This window comes from Macaca mulatta, chromosome 1 (assembly GCF_049350105.2).
Source record: "Macaca mulatta isolate MMU2019108-1 chromosome 1, T2T-MMU8v2.0, whole genome shotgun sequence".
In the NCBI taxonomy this organism is placed as follows: Eukaryota; Metazoa; Chordata; class Mammalia; order Primates; family Cercopithecidae; genus Macaca; species Macaca mulatta.
Genome location: NC_133406.1, coordinates 227,359,960 through 227,376,449, shown reverse-complemented (window position 1 = coordinate 227,376,449; position 16,490 = coordinate 227,359,960). Strand labels below are relative to the sequence as shown.

The 16,490-nt window shown below is 50.7% G+C and overlaps 1 protein-coding gene across 3 annotated transcripts in view; it reads left to right on the top strand.

The window, feature by feature from the left end:
* The window catches only part of PRDM2 (PR/SET domain 2), a 128,272-nt gene extending 116,430 nt beyond the window's left edge, over positions 1 to 11,842 (top strand). For all 3 annotated transcript variants that reach the window (XM_015114972.3, XM_015114644.3, XM_015114826.3), the window contains 2 exons: positions 3,041 to 3,184; positions 9,889 to 11,842. In XM_015114972.3, coding sequence (XP_014970458.2) covers positions 3,041 to 3,184; positions 9,889 to 9,914 — 170 coding nt within the window. In that variant the 3' untranslated portion in view covers positions 9,915 to 11,842. The remainder of the gene's footprint in view (positions 1 to 3,040; positions 3,185 to 9,888) is intronic.
* The last annotated feature ends 4,648 nt before the right edge of the window (positions 11,843 to 16,490 follow it).

Here is a 16,490-nt window from a genome sequence, read left to right as displayed (position 1 = left end):
GCGCTGTGCTCTCATGAGTTCTTTGACAGTGAAGTGCTTCTTGATCAGGAAGGACAATCCCCCAGGACGTCCTGTCCCCGTCCTAACAGGAAACACCCAATTGGTGACCTGGTGTTTCCTCAAAATTGTGGCCCCGGGAGCTGAAAGGCCTGCGCTCTGCTCCCCTGGGAAAGTCTCCATATCCGTTTGAGCCTCAGTTTTCTCATCCGTGAAAGGGGTATAAAAGCACTTGTTCTTCCTATTTCCTGGGCTGCTGGGAGGGTTCAGAGAGAAAGCTGAGAAAGTCCTTAGGAGTCATGGAGGCCATGTTCATGTTGGCTGGCGTGGTCCTCCATTAGGCCAGGCAGTGGATGAGGGGTGGCAGAGGGGCCTCTGCCTTCAGGGGTTCTGTCCCGGACCCACTGCCTCCACCCAGGTGGACGCCATGAGCCGGGGGAGGAGGCGCGCCCCCTGGTGGAGACGCTGTGGTTGCTGCATCCGCAGGAGCCAAAGGGAGCGGAGACGCACTGGCTGGCTAGAGAGGCCTGGGAGGTCGGGGTGTTATTTTTGTGTGATTGGCTTTTGGATATTTAATAACAGAGAGAAGGAGAAGCTGGGTGCTGATGATGCAGGGCATGTCTGCCTCCAAAGCTTCTGCTGGTCTTGCTACACCACTGTAGACATTTCCCTAGGAAGGGTGACGTCGTAGGGAGGGGACCTGCTCTTTGCCAGCTCTGTTTCTTATTCCCCAACAGGACATAGGAGTCCATGTCTCCAGCAGCCTCCCAGCTGGCTGTCTCCTCCCAGGTTGGGTCTCCTGGGGCACCAGCCAGCTAGAATGGGGGTGGGGGGTGGCCACTAGCTGCAGAGACAGCCCCCCACCTCAGGCCCCCTCATGGGCCTTGGTGGCCCGTCAGGAGCACAGTTGCATGAAGCGTGGGGCCTCCGTTTCTTCCTTAACTCCTGCACAGGCGAGTAGACTGAGCTGACCGTGGGCCTTGGCTGCACAGCACGGGGGAGGAATTCAAACAGGGGCAGCCCTGACCTTGACGGAGAGCCAGGCCCTTGGGGGAGGCTCACTCGTCTTCCCTGTCACAGCAGGTCTCTTTGTCTTGTCTAAGGCTTTTCTCTGGCACCTTCTACATTTGCTCGTCTGTTGATACATTTGCATATTTTAATATTGATTGAGGGCTCCCTTGCCAACGTTGGCACTATCAGCATTTGGGGCTGGTTAAATCTTTGTTGCGGGGGCCTGTCCTGGTCACTGTAGGAGGTTTAGCAGCACCCCTGGCCTTACCCTCCAGATGCCAGTAGCAGCACCCTTCTCTCAGGTGTGAAAGCCAACAGTGTCTCCAGACATTACCAAGTGTGTGCCCTGATTGAGAGTCACTGATGTGAACTCTGCCATGTGCCAGCTTTGAGCTGGACTCCATTCCCATCTCCTGTTCCCTCAGGCAGAGCTGGCTCTGCAAACAACCAGAGCAGGTGGGGTTCCGGGCGTGTTTGTCCCTCCTGCTTTCCTACCTGCCTGGCCTCCCGCCTCCTCTGACCTGGGCCGCCTTGTCCGGAGGCCCCCCTCACTTTCCATTCTTCCATCTAGAGAGGCAGACAGGTGACAGGCTCTCTGTGCCTCAGTTTCCTCATCTGTAAATGAAGGATAATAACAGTATCCACCTGGGTAGGTTGTGTGAAGAGTTAGATTGTTTGTCTGTGGAAAATGCCTAGCACAGTTCTGGACACGCAGTGAGCCTGTATGTATCACTCTTACTCCGTGGATGTTTGTTTGTTTATTTATTTATTTGAGATGGAGTCTTGCTCTGTCACCCAGGCTGGAGTACAGTGGAACAATTTCAGCTCACTGCAGCCTCTGCCTCCTGGGTTCAAGCGATTCTCCTGTCTCTGCTTCCCAAGTAGCTGTGATTACAGGCGTGCACCACCACGCCTGGCTCATTTTTGTATTTTTAGTAGAGACAGGGTTTCACCATGTTGGCCAGGCTGGTCTTGAACTCCTGACCTCAGGTGATCCACCCACCTCAGCCTCCCAAAGTGCTGGGATTACAGGCGTGAGCCACTGCACCTGGCCGGATGTTTATTTTTATTGTGCCAAGCTGGGGATGCAACAATGAACGAGACAAAGATCCTGACCTTGGGATCTTAGAGCTTATGAGAAAGGCAGACACCTTATTCTGGACACGTAAGGGGCCTGTTGGAGGAACACCCCACCCAGGAGTTAAAGAAGGAAAGCTTCCTGGAGGAGGTAACATCCCAGCTGGGATATGGAAGAGAAGGACGAGTTAGCTGAGTGAGGAAAGGAGAGGAATAATGGTGTGGATCAATTTTTTAAAGGCCCTTCTGAAAAAATCAGATCCCATTTACTGGGGTGGGGCGGGGGAGCTTTTTTTGTACAAATAGGGCAAAACCATGCCCCCCCAAAATCCTAGATTCACCTCTTTGGGAAGCCACGTCACCCCCGTGAGATACTCAGCATGGAAGTGCTTGGCACAGGATAGATGTGGAGGGTGGGGTTAAGGGCAGGGAGGGGACCTGCCTCCATCCCCCACAACCCAGCCCATGTGCAGGTGTGTTTGTACTTTGATAACAGTAACCTCCCCAGATGCTTTCTGCCTTATGGGTGTTGGGGCCTGGCAGGAGGGGAGAACAGGGAGGCACCTGGGGAAATAGAACCAGAGAAGGGCAAAGCTGTTGTTCTGATGCAATCGGAATCATTCTGGCTCACCTGCATATCCACTGGGGGTCACCAGACGGCGCTGCCCATCATGGTGTCTCAGAACCAGCCCAATGGGCACTCCTCTTGCGCGTGCTTCTGCAGTCGCCTCCGAGGGGAGAGAATTGGTGGATCGGACATGGAGAAGGACACATTGGTGGTTTAAGCTCATGTCCTGTTAGCTGACGCCAGGCACCTGGCCTCAAGGCATCCAGGAAGTGCAGTCCTGCCCAGGCCTGGGAAGTGGTGACCAGCACTAAGGAAGCCCCCCAGCAATGTCTAGGGCACTGGGCTGGGCTCCTGATGACAATGTGTGTTGTTCCTCTTCCTACACAGCTACAGCCTCCGCTTGGCATCCCGATGCTCTCCACCAGCGGCCCCGTACATCACCAGGCAGTGTAGGAAGGTCAAAGCCCCGGCTGCAGCCCAGTTCCAGGGACCATTCTTCAAAGAGTAGACACTCTGCCTGCTCCCTGACAGGTACGAGGCAGGACAGAACAGCTTCTGGCACTGTGTGGGTGGGTCTGGGTGTCGAGGGGGTGTGGGCTTGGGTCTTGGGTGGGGAGGGGAGGAGAGAAAGGGGTGGGCGTGATTGCTTGTGTGTACCAGGCACGGTGCAGGGTCTCCCTCCAGGAGGGCACGTGGCTGAGTGCCGACTCTGGACCACCTGTTTCATATCCCAGCTCTGCTACTTCCTGGCTGTGAGCTTCAAGCAAATTACTTAGTCTTTCTGAGCCTCAGTTTCCACATTTGTACAGTGGGCACTACAATAGTACCTACTTTATAGGGTGTTTGTGAGAATTACAAGTGTCAAATGTGCAAAGCACCTAGAAGAGTGTCAGCCACATAGTAAGCACTAGGTAAGTAATTACTGGAGTAATAATGATAAAAATACTAATTATACTCAGTTCTCAGTTGCCTCAGAGGCCTTAAGACCAGAAAAGATGGCAGAGTTCCTATTCTCACAGTGTAATTGAAAGTAAAAAAAATACAGGCTGAGTAACCCTAATCCAAAAATCCAAACTCTGGAATGCCCCAAAATCTGAAACTGGAGTAAGGACATGACACTCAAAGGAAATGCTCATTGAGCATTTCAGATTTCAGATTTTTGGATTAGGGATGCTGAACCAGTAACTGTGTATGCAAATATTCCAAAATCCAAAAAAAATCCAAAATCCAAAAAATTTTGGGTCTCAAGCATTTCGGATAAGGGATATGTAATCTGTCCTAATCCATGAAATAGAAAACTCAGATTTATTTTGGACCAAAACAGTCTCTTCCTAGGTTTTCTGATAGTAAAAGCGTGGAATCACTCTAAGATTTCTGTTGGATAACAGCGTGGAAACCAGACTTTTCATTTGTGGAGTACCTGGGTTCTGCTGGTGACCAATGAGCAGGCTTGGCCTTCCCTGTTGGTGACACCACACAACCGCATTCATTGTGTCCCCAAGGCCAGCATCTCAAAGTGTGATCAGAGGACCTCACACATCAGAAGATCTAAGATGCTGTTATAAATACAGATCTCAGAGTCCAGTTCCAAATGTACAAAATGGCCAAAAAGGCTCAAATCCCATTTACTGGACTATAGTATGAATAGGGCCAAACCCCATTAAAAAATCCTGCATTCGGCCAGGCGCGGTGGCTCACGCCTGTAGTCTCGGCACTTTGGGAGGCCGAGGAGGGCAGATCACAAGGCCAGGAGATGGAGACCATCCTGGCTAACACAGTGAAACCCCTGTCTCTACTAAAAATACAAAAAAATTAGCCAGGCGTGGTGGTGGGCGCCTGTAGTCCCAGCTACGTGGGAGGCTGAGGCAGGAGAATGGCTTGAACCCGGGAGGTGGAGCTTGCAGTGAGCTGAGATTACACCACTGGACTCCAGCCTGGGTGACAGAGCGAGACTTCATCTCAAAAAAAAAAAAAAAAAAAAAAAAAAAAAAAAAAAAATCCCGAGTTCACATCTCTGTGGGAAGTCACATCAGCCCAGTGAGATACCCAGCATGGAAGTGGTTGGCACAGCACAGATGCTGAATACAGGGTTAATGGGAGAGGGGACTGGCCACCACCCCTCACAGCCCTGCTTGTATTTGTGGGTGGGTATTGTTGGCACGGGCCCATCCTGGTGGGTGTGACCAGGGAACGTGCACTAGCAGATGACCCCCTGGGTTCTGGGACACACTTAGGTTTGGGGATGCCTGCTTAACACAAGGCAGGGGTTAAAACAAGCCGGGGTCGTTTGGAATGAGTGTAGTTCAAGGCAAGAATGGGCTGAATTCTGAAACTCTGAGGTCTTTTGTGTTATGCCAGAAAGAGAAGGCTCTTTCTTCCTTCTCCCTGCCCTCCCTCCCCAAGACCTCACTTCTCTCTTTCCTTTTTTTTTTTTTGAGACGGAGTCTCACGCTGTTGCCCAGGCTGGAGTGCAGTGGCGCGATCTCGGCTCACTGCAAGCTCCGCCTCCCGGGTTCACGCCATTCTCCTGCCTCAGCCTCCCGAGTAGCTGGGACTACAGGCGCCCACAACCACGCCCGGCTAATTTTTTGTATTTTTAGTAGAGACGGGGTTTCACCGTGGTCTCGATCTCCTGACCTTGTGATCCGCCCGCCTCGGCCTCCCAAAGTGCTGGGATTACAGGCGTGAGCCACCGCGCCCGGCTTTTTTTTTTTTTTTTTTTTTGAGATGGAGTCTCGCTCTGTTGCCAGGCTGGAGCGCAGTGGCACGATCTTGGCTCACTGCAACCTCCACCTCTCAGGTTCAAGAGATTCCCCTGCCTCAGCCTCCTGAGTAGCTGGAACTACAAGTGCCCGCAACTACGCCCAGCTAATTTTTTTTTTTTTTTTTTTTTTGTATTTTAGTAGAGACAGGGTTTCACCATGTTGGCCAGGATGGTCTTGATCTCCTGACCTCGTGATCTGCCCGCCTCTGCCTCCCAAAGTGTTGGGATTACAGGCGTGAACCACCGCGCCTGGCTGTTTACTTCTCTCTTTCTAAAGCAGTTGGAGTTTCCGGCTTGGCTTTATTCCCTGGGGTTTGGGGAGGGAGCAAAAATAAAATCCACTCTTCCCCAGAGAGTCTGTTGTCTGCTGCTAGAACTGAACCTGTCTCTCTGGGGCCAGCTGCTCCCTGACAGGGGAACCTGGAGACTAGACCCTGAGCTGGAGTCTTACGGAACAATGTTGAAATGGTCTCTAAGATAGTACAGAACTCGGAGGCCCTGGGAGATGAACCTCCCATTTTATAGATGGAAAAATTGAGGCCCCAAGAGAAGAGACATAGGACGTGGCTAGAGTCTTCTGGAAAATGAGAGACCATACCAGGATGAGCAATTCCAACTCTGGGAACCATTTGTGTCCAGCATCCTCTTTGTGGCCAAGGCTGCTGCGTGAACCTTCTGTGTTGATGGGCGCCGGGGAATTGCTTCTACCCCCGAGCAGGTGTTCTCTGCAGCCGGAGGGAGAGCCAGGTGCAACTGGGCTGGCTTCCTTCCGAAACAGACCGGGCCATTTCTGTCGGCCACTGCAGGCTTGGCCATGACGAAGATGAAATGTACATAGCATTTGCCAAGCCTTATGAATTTAGGCTCTGCCCCAGGGCCAGGCACTGTCCTAGGTGGTGGCCTTCTTTTTCCTTCTTTAAAAACGCATACAGTTTCCCAAGCTAAGCAATCAAATGAAGAGAGACCTAACGTCGTTTGGCCCTGCATCTTATGGTCTCTGCTCACCAACAACGAAGGCTCCAAACTGAGCAGTTTCATGTCTAAGTGACTGAAACTTGCTCCTTAAAAATCTTAGGTAGCTTTTTTTCCATTTTATAAATTGGTACTTACATCAAGCATGTGCTACTTTTATTATTTTTAAAATAATTAAAAAAAAATCTTCTTTATACTGTTTGCCTTAGTTAGCTCAGGCTGCCATCACAAAATACCACTGACTGCGTGGCTTAAATATTGAACAGAAATTTATTTCCTGATGGTTCTTGAGGCTGGAAGTACCAGGTCAGGGTGCCACTATAGCCAGGTTCTGATGAGGGCCTGCTTCCTGGCTTGCAGACGTCCACCTTATTGCGGTGTCCTCACGTGGCAGGATCCTGGGGGAGAGCAAGCTCTCTGGTGTGTCTTCTTAGAAGTCCACTCACCTCATCATGAGCCCTGCTTCATGATCTCATCTAACCCTAATCACCTCCCAAAGGCCCCACCTCCAAATACCATCACATGGCGGGGTTAGGGCTTCAGCATCAGGGTTTTAGGGGGACACAGTTCAGTCCATAGCACTGTTTAACACAGTTCCAGATTTATCAAAATGCCACAGCCAAGTCTTTTAGCTCAGGAAGGTGTGCAGGTCAAAGCCCTCATTTTACAGAGACGGAAACTGACATGAAGGAGCGTGTGGCAGAACTGGTATCAACACTCTGGTCTCCTGATTCCCTGGACGGATCCTGGACTTTTAAGTGGACCGTGCCTCCTTCATGCAAAACTGTGTGTGCGTGTGGGTTTTGTTCAGAGAAAAGATTGACCTTCTTGAAGGACCCACGGCCTTGGCTGCTTTGCCTGCTCTTGCCCATTCCGAATTCAAGGCTTCGTCACCCGTCTCCCGGACGGTCTGAATGCAGGAAGAATGAACACGGAGAAGTGTGATTTCTGGCCAGCACTGCCTTTCACCAGTCTCTGCAGCACCCCCTTTACTGTGGCTCACACAAAGCCAAGAGGTTTCTGTTCACTTTTAAGTGCAGAAAAGTGCCGCACTGCCTAGTCTATAGGGACGCTTCCTTTGCACATCCTGTCTTCACCCCGCGTCTTTCCCACCCCAGAGGTTCAGCGAGAGGCCCAGGGATGGAATAGCCTCTCACCTGTCTGGCCACCATTGTGATCCTTCTCTCGGCTGTTGCTGCTCCTTTGGCAAAGACCGGCAGCCTCAGGGCCCTCTGTGGGCAGGATTTCTGACCTGGGCTCTCTCCTGGGGTCCTGGGAGTGGGGTATGTGGAGTTTGCCCCTCCTGGCCCATCTCCCTTGTATGAGAGCTCCCCTCCACCTCAGGTCCAGCCCCCAGCTCCTGCGGCTGTGACCTCCCCAGAGGGCTGCTCTCTCGGTGGGGGACTGGCAAGATGGCTTCTTTAATGGATCCCACGTGACCCAGGGGAGACCCACACTTGCTGGCTACGCCAGGCCAAGGGAATGCAGCCACTCCATAGCGGGCCCCGCCTCTGCTTCCTTTTCTTCCCCCTGCCCTGGCTCATGGGCACAGGCAGACAGGCCAGTCTGCGGCATAAGCAGGCGTCCTCTGGGAAGGGACACGCCCTCTCTTGAAGACATCCCACTCCCCACAAACAACCCTTTCCAGTCCCATGGAGACATTTCAGGGAATTGAAATGAACATAGCATAGTGGTTAGGTGCACAGTGTCCCACTCCCTGCAAACAGCCCTTTCCAGCCCCATCGAGACATTTCGGGGAATTGAAATGAACATAGCGTAGTGGTTAGTTGCACAGTGTCTGGAGCTATGCCTTCAGTGGCTACTTCACTCCTTTGTGTTTCAATTCACGCATCTGCGAAATGGGTTAATAATAATAATACCTCTGTCATGGGTTTGTTGAGAGGATTGCATAGCTTAGTGAATGAAAAGCCCTTAGCAAAGTGCCTGGTATGCAGTAAGCCTTCCATAAAAAACTGGTTTTATTATTATTGAAATGTTACATTATTAACTGTAGTAACAATAATAGCAGTAGTTATTTTTAGCAGTAGTGACCAGGTCCACTGGGCAAGAGAACTGTATCCCTGAACTTGGCCCAGCCAATTCAACCCAATGCAGTGAACATTATTTGTTTATTTATTTTGAGACAGGGTCTCACTCTGTCGCCCAGGCTGGAGTGCAGTGGTGCAGTCTTGGCTCACTGCAACCTCTGCCTCCCGGGTTCAAGGGGTTCTCCTGCCTCAGCCTCCTGAGTAGCTGGGATTACAGGCACCCACCACCACACCTGGCTAAGTTTTGTATTTTTAGTAGAGTCGGGGTTTCACCATGTTGGCCAGGCTGGTCTCAAACTCCTGACCTCCAATGATCTGCCCACCTCAGCCTCCCAAAGTGCTAGGATTACAGGCATGAGCCACTGCGCCTGGTCTTTAGTGAACATTACTAAAGGTTCACCCATATTTTCAGCTCTGGACTAAGCACTGTAAATGTGGTTTCTGCGGAGGAACCATGCGGGAACAGCCATCCCCTCCCGACTGGAAGAGCACACAGATGCTGGAGTGAATGAGCCTGACCTGGGTTCAAGCCTCACCTCTGCTGCTCATCATCGGCAGACTTGTACAAGTTATTTCTCCTCTCTGAGCCTCCATTTCTCTCATATAAAATGGGGATCTGTGTTGCCTGGCATGAGGGTTGTTGTGAACATCCAAAGGAAATTAAGCAGGAGTACCATCACTTTGGAAGACTGTTTGGCAGTGTCAGCTGATGCTGAACACGTGGGTGCCTCAGGACCCAGCAGTCCCACTGCTGGGGACACATTCAGCAGATATGTACCCACGTGCACCAGGAAACAACTGCGAGAATGCTGATATGTTATCTATGAACGTCCTACGACCCAGCACTTCCGCTCAGCAGAAATGCATACATATATGTACCATACGTGTCTTCTAGACACATACAAGAATGTTCTAGCAGCATGACTCACATGGCACCAAACTGGAAGTTCCCAGTAGTGGATCAGCAGAGGAGTAGATGGATAGAGGTGGTGTATTTCTATAGTAGCACACTACACAACAACAAGGTGGAAAACATCAACCACACGTGCAGAATGGGTGACTCTCACAAACACTCAGTGGAAAAAGCCAGACACAGGAGGAGATGTACTGATTGACCCTATTTATTTAACTTAAAAAATGGGTGAAATCAGTCTACGGTGTTAGAGGTGAGGACAGTGGTTCTTCCGGAGGGCAGGAGGGTTCATGTATCCTTAAAGGGGTCACGGGTTGGGGGCTGATGAGCGGCTGTCACGTTCTGGTTCTTCATCTGGGTGCCAGCTCTGCAGGTGTATTCACTGTGAAAATTCATCAAGCTGCGCTTTTTGCTGTATGTACGGTATGTTTCAATAAACAGTTTAATTACAAAATTAAGCGCAATAACGCGTGGACCACCGTGATCGGCACTGAATATGTGCTCACCGTTATTATTTTTATTTTCTTTTTCTCCTCAGCACCTGAAGTGACCTGGAATCAGTGAAGCCAAAGGGACTGGCAGTCTGCCCTGCAGGGAGTACCGACCTATCCCAGTTGTGTGAGCCTGCGAGAGAAAGGGAGTGCATGTGCGTGCGTGCATGTGTGCGTGCATGCATGTGTGCGTGCGTGTGTGTTCAGGTGTTCTCGTGCGGGTGCGCGAGTGGTCTTCAAACAAGGGTCCTGAACCCCGAGGCGGCAGGAAGGCGGCCGACTCCACACTGTCCTTTGGGATGATACTTGGATGCAGCTCTTGGGACCGTGTTTTGCAGCTCAGCCTTCCTGTTGGGGTGGGGCCTCTCCTACTATGCAATTTTTCAAGAGCTCCTTGACCCTGCTTTTAGCTTCTTGAGTTGTCTTTTGCCATTATGGGGACTTTTGTCTGACCCAGGGGTCAGCCTTAGGAAGGCCTTCAGGAGGAGGCCGAGTTCCCCTTCAGTACCACCCCTGTCTCCCCATCTTCCCTCTCCCCGCAACATCTCTGGGAATCAATAGCATATTGACACGTTGGAGCCAAGCCCGAACATTCCCCTTGGCCCCGGCACATGGAAAATCCCCTTCCTTGCCTAAGGTGTCTTGAGTTTCTGGCTCTTGAGTCATTTCCAGACTTGAAATTCTCATCAGTCCATTGCTCTTGAGTCTTTGCAGAGAACCTCAAATCAGGTGCACCTGGGAGAAAGACTTTGTCCTCACTTACAGATCTATTTCCTCCCTTGGGAAGGGCAGGGAATGGGGATGGTGTATGGAGGGGAGGGATCTCCTGTGCCCTTCATTGCCACACTTGGTGGGACCATGAACACCTTTAGTGTCTGAGCTTCTCAAATTAGCTGCAATAGGAAGCAAACAAATTGGGAAATGAAAAAAAAAATGGGAAGACTAAAAAGCACAGGGGGAAGAAGAAGAGATTTCGGAGGCCATCCTGCCAGGGGCAGACTGGGCTGACTCCTGCTGTCTGGAGGACAGTCAGTCCATGTCTCGGAGAAACGGGTGAGCTGAGCTTGGCGTTCGAACCCAGTTCAGTGAGGTTCTTGGGTTTTGTGCCTTTGGGGCAGACCCCAGACGAGGATGTCTGAGACCATTTGGGTGCTGTTTTCTCAGCTCCAATTTCCATAGTGAGCTATCAAACCCAGAGCGGAAGGAGGGAGCTCTGATGAGCACGATTTGTCACACAATAAAGGGATTTTTTTTTTTCAGGGCTACTATGGTTGATCTTGCAACTCTGTAAATATGTATGTAGACACTTTTAAAAGCACGTATTTATGTCCCTGACTGTAAATGCCCCATTTTTAAAGTTTTATAACTTGTGTTATTTAATGAGTCAGTCAATCGGCTGCAGTATGGGGTCTGATAAGGATCTAGAAAAAGGGTCTCATGTGGACCCTCACATGGGCAGAAAAATGGTGATCATTGGCCGACATCACAGTTTTCCTGTTTCCCACCCAGCTAAAAACCGTTGTTCGCTTTAAATTTTCATAAACTGTAATCCTTTCACTGGCTCCTACAGTTAACCCTCACAAGCATGAAGTGCTGTGGCTGTTCCTTATCCTAATGATACGCTTTTGTCCCGTAAATGTCAACACTCATGAGCCATACCCCGGCCTCTCAGTTCTTGAGGGGCTCCCCCTTCAGCAGTGAGGAAAGCTCACAAACCCCAAATCTGGCAAGTCACCTGCAGCCCATGGTGAGCGCTGGCCATCCAGCACTCACTGGCCATCCAGGCTGAGGCCTTGGGGTCACTCCTTTTTTGCATGTGCAAATGTGCTGGTCACCCTTCAGTGCTCCCAGATGGTCAGGAAAACTGTTCCAATCCTGAAAAGTGGGGATGGCTTTGTAAAAGTGGCGTTTCCTGGTCAGTGGTGGTCTTCAAGATGACAGCTTTGTATCTGCCATGTGAAGAGAAATAACAATAAAAGTGTGAAGAGCGATTGTGAGGAACAAGCGTGGGAGTGATCATTTTGGTTTCTGTGCTTTGTCTTCTGTGGTGGTGGTTTCGGTGGGAGTGGGGTGCGGGTCCCTGAATGCTCCCTCCCAGCAACAGGAGGAACCAAGGGCTCAAGGAAGCTCACTCTGGAAACATCCCACCTGGTAAGCGAGGCTACTCTGCCACCTGCCAGCCAGTGAGTTGAACCACATCACTAACACCAGAAAGACCTCTTTTGATTGCAAATATAGTCTCGTCTTTAAACAGCTTTATTGAGAGCTAATCCACAGATCATACCACTTACCACTTAAGCGTACACATCAGTGGCTTTTAGTATATTCAGTGTCATGCAGCCATCTCCACAATCAATTTCAGAACATTTCCATCACCCCTAAAAAGAAACCACAGGCCCATTAGCAGTTACTCCCCATTTCTCCCACAGCCCCTACCCTTAGGCAACCACAGATCTACTTTGTGTTCCCGTAGATTTATCTATTCTGGACATTTCATAGAAGTCGAACTGAACTAGATAACATGTGGTCTTTTGTGACTGGCGTCTTTTACTTAGCATAATGTTTTCAAGGTTTGTCTAGGTTGCAGCGCATGTTAGTACTTCGTTCCTTTTTATGGCCAAATGTTCCATTGTAGGAATAGACCGTATTTCGCTCACTCATTCTTCAGGTGATTTACTTTGGTGCTGGTTCTGCTTTTTGGCTATTAAGAATGTTGCTGCTATGAACATTCGTGTGACAGTTTTTGTGTGGACATAGATCTTCTTGGATATATAGCTAGGAGGGAACTGGGTCATATGGCAACTCTATATTTCACATTTTGAGGAACTGCCAAACTGTTTTCCAAAGTAGCTGCACTATTTCACATCCCCACCCATAAGGATTCCAGTTTCCCCACATTCTTGTCAGCACTTGGCACTGTCTTTTTTAAAATTTAGCCACCCTACTGGGTGTGAATGTAAATGAATTCTTTGAAGGAATAACCATCCCTCTGATGACAAATCCTGGCAGAGTTAGATATCTGAGTCCCAAGAGGATGGGGATGGGTACAGGGGATTCTGATGGGGAGTGAAAGACAAGTGTATTCTTGGGTTTGGGTGGAAGGAGACCCCAAAATGATCTTTGTCCACATCCAAATATTGCAGAAAAGTAGGAGGAAGAACCCAAAGTTCTAGCTTTTCACTTAAACACTTCCTCTAAAAAAGAGAAGAGGCAATGTGTTAGAGTTCTCCAGAGAAACAGAACCAGAAGGCTATATATATATATATATATATATGATTTATTATGATGAATTGGCTCACATGATTGTGAAGGCTGAGAAGTCCCCAGATCTGCTGTCTGCAAGCTGGAGACCCAGGAAAGCCAGTGGTGTAACTGAGTCCAAGTCCAAAGGTCTGAGAACCAGGGGAGTTGATAGAAATCCCTGTCTGACGGGCGGATCACGAGGTCAGGAGATCAAGACCATCCTGGCTAACACGGTGAAACCCCGTCTCTACTAAAAAATACAAAAAACTAGCCGGGCGAGGTGGCGGGCGCCTGTAGTCCCAGCTACTCGGGAGGCTGAGGCAGGAGAATGGTCTAAACCCGGGAGGCGGAGCTTGCAGTGAGCTGAGATCCGGCCACTGCACCCCAGCCTGGGCGACAGAGCAAGACTCTGTCTCAAAAAAAAAAAAAAAAAAAAAGAAATCCCCGTCTGAGGGCAGAAGATGAGATGAGATGTCCCAGCTCAACAGTGGGGCAGGGGAAAAGGGGTGAGTTACTCCTTCCACTTTTTGCTCTCTCCGGGTCCTTAATGGATTGGATGATGCCACCCACACTGGGGAGGGCCATCTACTGAGTCCGCAGACTTAAATGCAAATCTCATCTGGAAACACCCTCACAGATACACTCAGAAATAACATTTAATCTGGGTACCCCGGGGTCAATTCAAGTTGACACATACAATGAACGATCCACTCTTTGAAGGACAGTTATCTAGAAAGTAAACAGAGTAGACTCCCAATGAGGTGAAATCCAGGCATGCAACTCATCAGCACTGGCTGGTCCCCTAGGAATTTCACACGGGCCTTGCTAAGGGGGAACTCACAGGGGGTGGTGATGGCTGGGGGAGGTGGGGTGAGTAGATGGAGGAGAAAGTAAAGAATTTAAGGGAATGAAAAGTGTGGAGGCCAATCCTGGATGCTTTGAGAGCATAGCAACGGGACCTCAAATCCAGCCTGGGGCATCCGGGAAAGCTTTCTGAAGGAGGAGGGGGCCCAGGGGACCCAGATCCCAGTGAGGTCTCCCCACCTAACCTCCACATTAGGCTTTAGAAAGATTCATGAAGGGAAGAGAAGTTTTCTTAGTATGGCAAGTAGCCTGGAATTAAAATGAAAATGATGACATCCATCAGTGGACTGCTTTTCAGCTTCATTAGATATTCTCACACATAATTCCATCCCATTCTTCCAATGGGCTTTAAGGTGGGCAGGGCGGGTCTAATGTGTGTTCTGCACTGATGTCGCTCAGTGAACTGGGTGACTCTTCCAGGTCACACCTACTCAGCATCAACCCGGAGCCAAGCCAGCCTTTGCCTCCAAGACCAGGGCTGCTATTCTCATACAGGCGCCCTTTACTGAGCACTGTGATGTACCAGGTATTTTCTCCACATCCCCTCTCATCTCACAACCCAGCAGTGTGAGTATCTCAATAACTGTTTCACAGATGAAAAATGTGAGGCTCAGAGATGTTCGATGATTTGACCAGGGTCACATAGCTGGTAGATGTGGGCCAGGTATTGGACGCAGGACTTTCAGGGCCCCAAAGCCAAGATGTCCTACTCACCCATCCTTGTCCCTCACTGCACCCTTTACCACTGTTTCAGCAATTCCTCATGATCTCAAGCCACCTTGAAAGTGGAAACATTATAACAGAGGTCAGTCCCTGACTCCCAGGGTATAGCAATCAGCTCCTTGGGCTTTTGCTTTGCCCAGATTTGTACCCATACAAGACGCACAGGTTTAAAAGGTGTTGGAGCATCATCCCCAGGTTAATCTCAGCTCTGCTCCATACTGGCTATGACCCTGGGCTGGTCATTGGTCTCAGCTTGGTTCCTTGTTTGTACAGGGGGATGGTAGTCACTTCCACCTTCCTACGTTTCAGTGAGGATAAAATTACCTACTACTGGGTCTCTTTAGGGTAAGTAAACTTACCTGTTTCTGGGATCACCTGGTCCTATTGTTAAAAGAGAGATTCTTGGTTTCCACCCCAGCAGGTGTTGAATCAGAATGGGGTTCGGGTTGTTGTCAACAAGCTTGGCATGTCCCACCAAGTTGAATGCCCGCTGTTTGAGGATTATGGCCATAGCAATGATTGAAAACAGCATTCCAGCCTCCAGCAGAACAACAAATCGAGGTTGCCAGAGGCTCTGGAGTTTGCATTCAACAGCGTCTCTGGTGACTCTTTAGAACATTGCACTGGGCTACTCCTAGGAGAGGGGAGGACTGGCTCTGGCAACGCCCACCTTCCAGGTGCCTCACAGAGCCTGCTGAACCTGACCTCCTGTCTCCAGTGGAGAAACAGGACAGCGGTACTGAGACAGGGGTCGGGAAACAGGGAGCCCCCACAGACCTCTGTGGTAGCAGCACGCAGAATGCGGACAGCCTCGACTTCCTTGGGTCAGGTTAGAGGGAACCCAGTGGGGATTGCAGTGGGGGATCTAGTACTTCGGTGAGGTCTGGGATTTGGCAACCTGCTGAGTGACCAGGACTGTGCGTGTGTCCACCAAGGGAACCCGAGGAGGCCACACACACAGCTCACCAAACACATCAGCTGTGGCTGGGACAGAGGCTTCTCGGGTACTGCAGGTGGGAGCAGGCAGCTCACCTGAGGCTGTGATGTCCCCTCTCGCCAGCAGATGGGGACCTCCCTCAAGTCCGGGCCCCAGGACATCCGGCTTTTGCCCAGGCAGGGGTAGGTCAAGTAGGTGAGCGCAGTGCTCCTGGTTATGGCTGAAGGTATAAGGAGCCTTGGGGGCCACAAAGCTGCTCAGCTGAGGGGGTGGGAAGCAGTCCCTGAGCTCCCTGCTTCAAAGAGGCAGGCTTGGGGTCCCCCTCTGGCGTGCAATAAGGGGCGAGATGCAGTGATGTGAGGTGGGGCGCCCAGCTGAGGGTGAGAGTTCGCTGGGCTGGAGGACCAGAAACTCAAACTGTCCTGACAGCTTTGCTGGCCATGGCTCGGCTGAGAAGACAGAACTGCTGACCCCCAGCTCTAGGAAGCCTGTGCCCAAGATGAGAGCCTGGCCTGGAGTCTCTCCTTCGTTACAATAGGCTGGTGGGGAGGGGCCAGGGGGCCAACCCATAGCAAACGAGACCTTCAGCTGGTCCCCGATGGGCCGGGTGCAGAGTAAAGCTCTCCCATGCCCTCCTGATCCTTCCTCCTAGTCCAGAGCAGGTGAGACAGGGAGGGCGGGTTTGCTGAGAGGGTGAGACTGGTCATGTGATTCAGTCATCAGGTGGCTTCTGTGCAGGGTTTGGGAGAGGGGACTGAGGGCCAGTAAAAGTCAGCACATAGACAGATCTGAGATTGAGGGTCTCCTTGCATTTCCCACCCTGACCACCTTACTTGTCTGCCCCCAGTTCTGGTCCTGGCAGCTTAGGATGCTGTGTGTTTC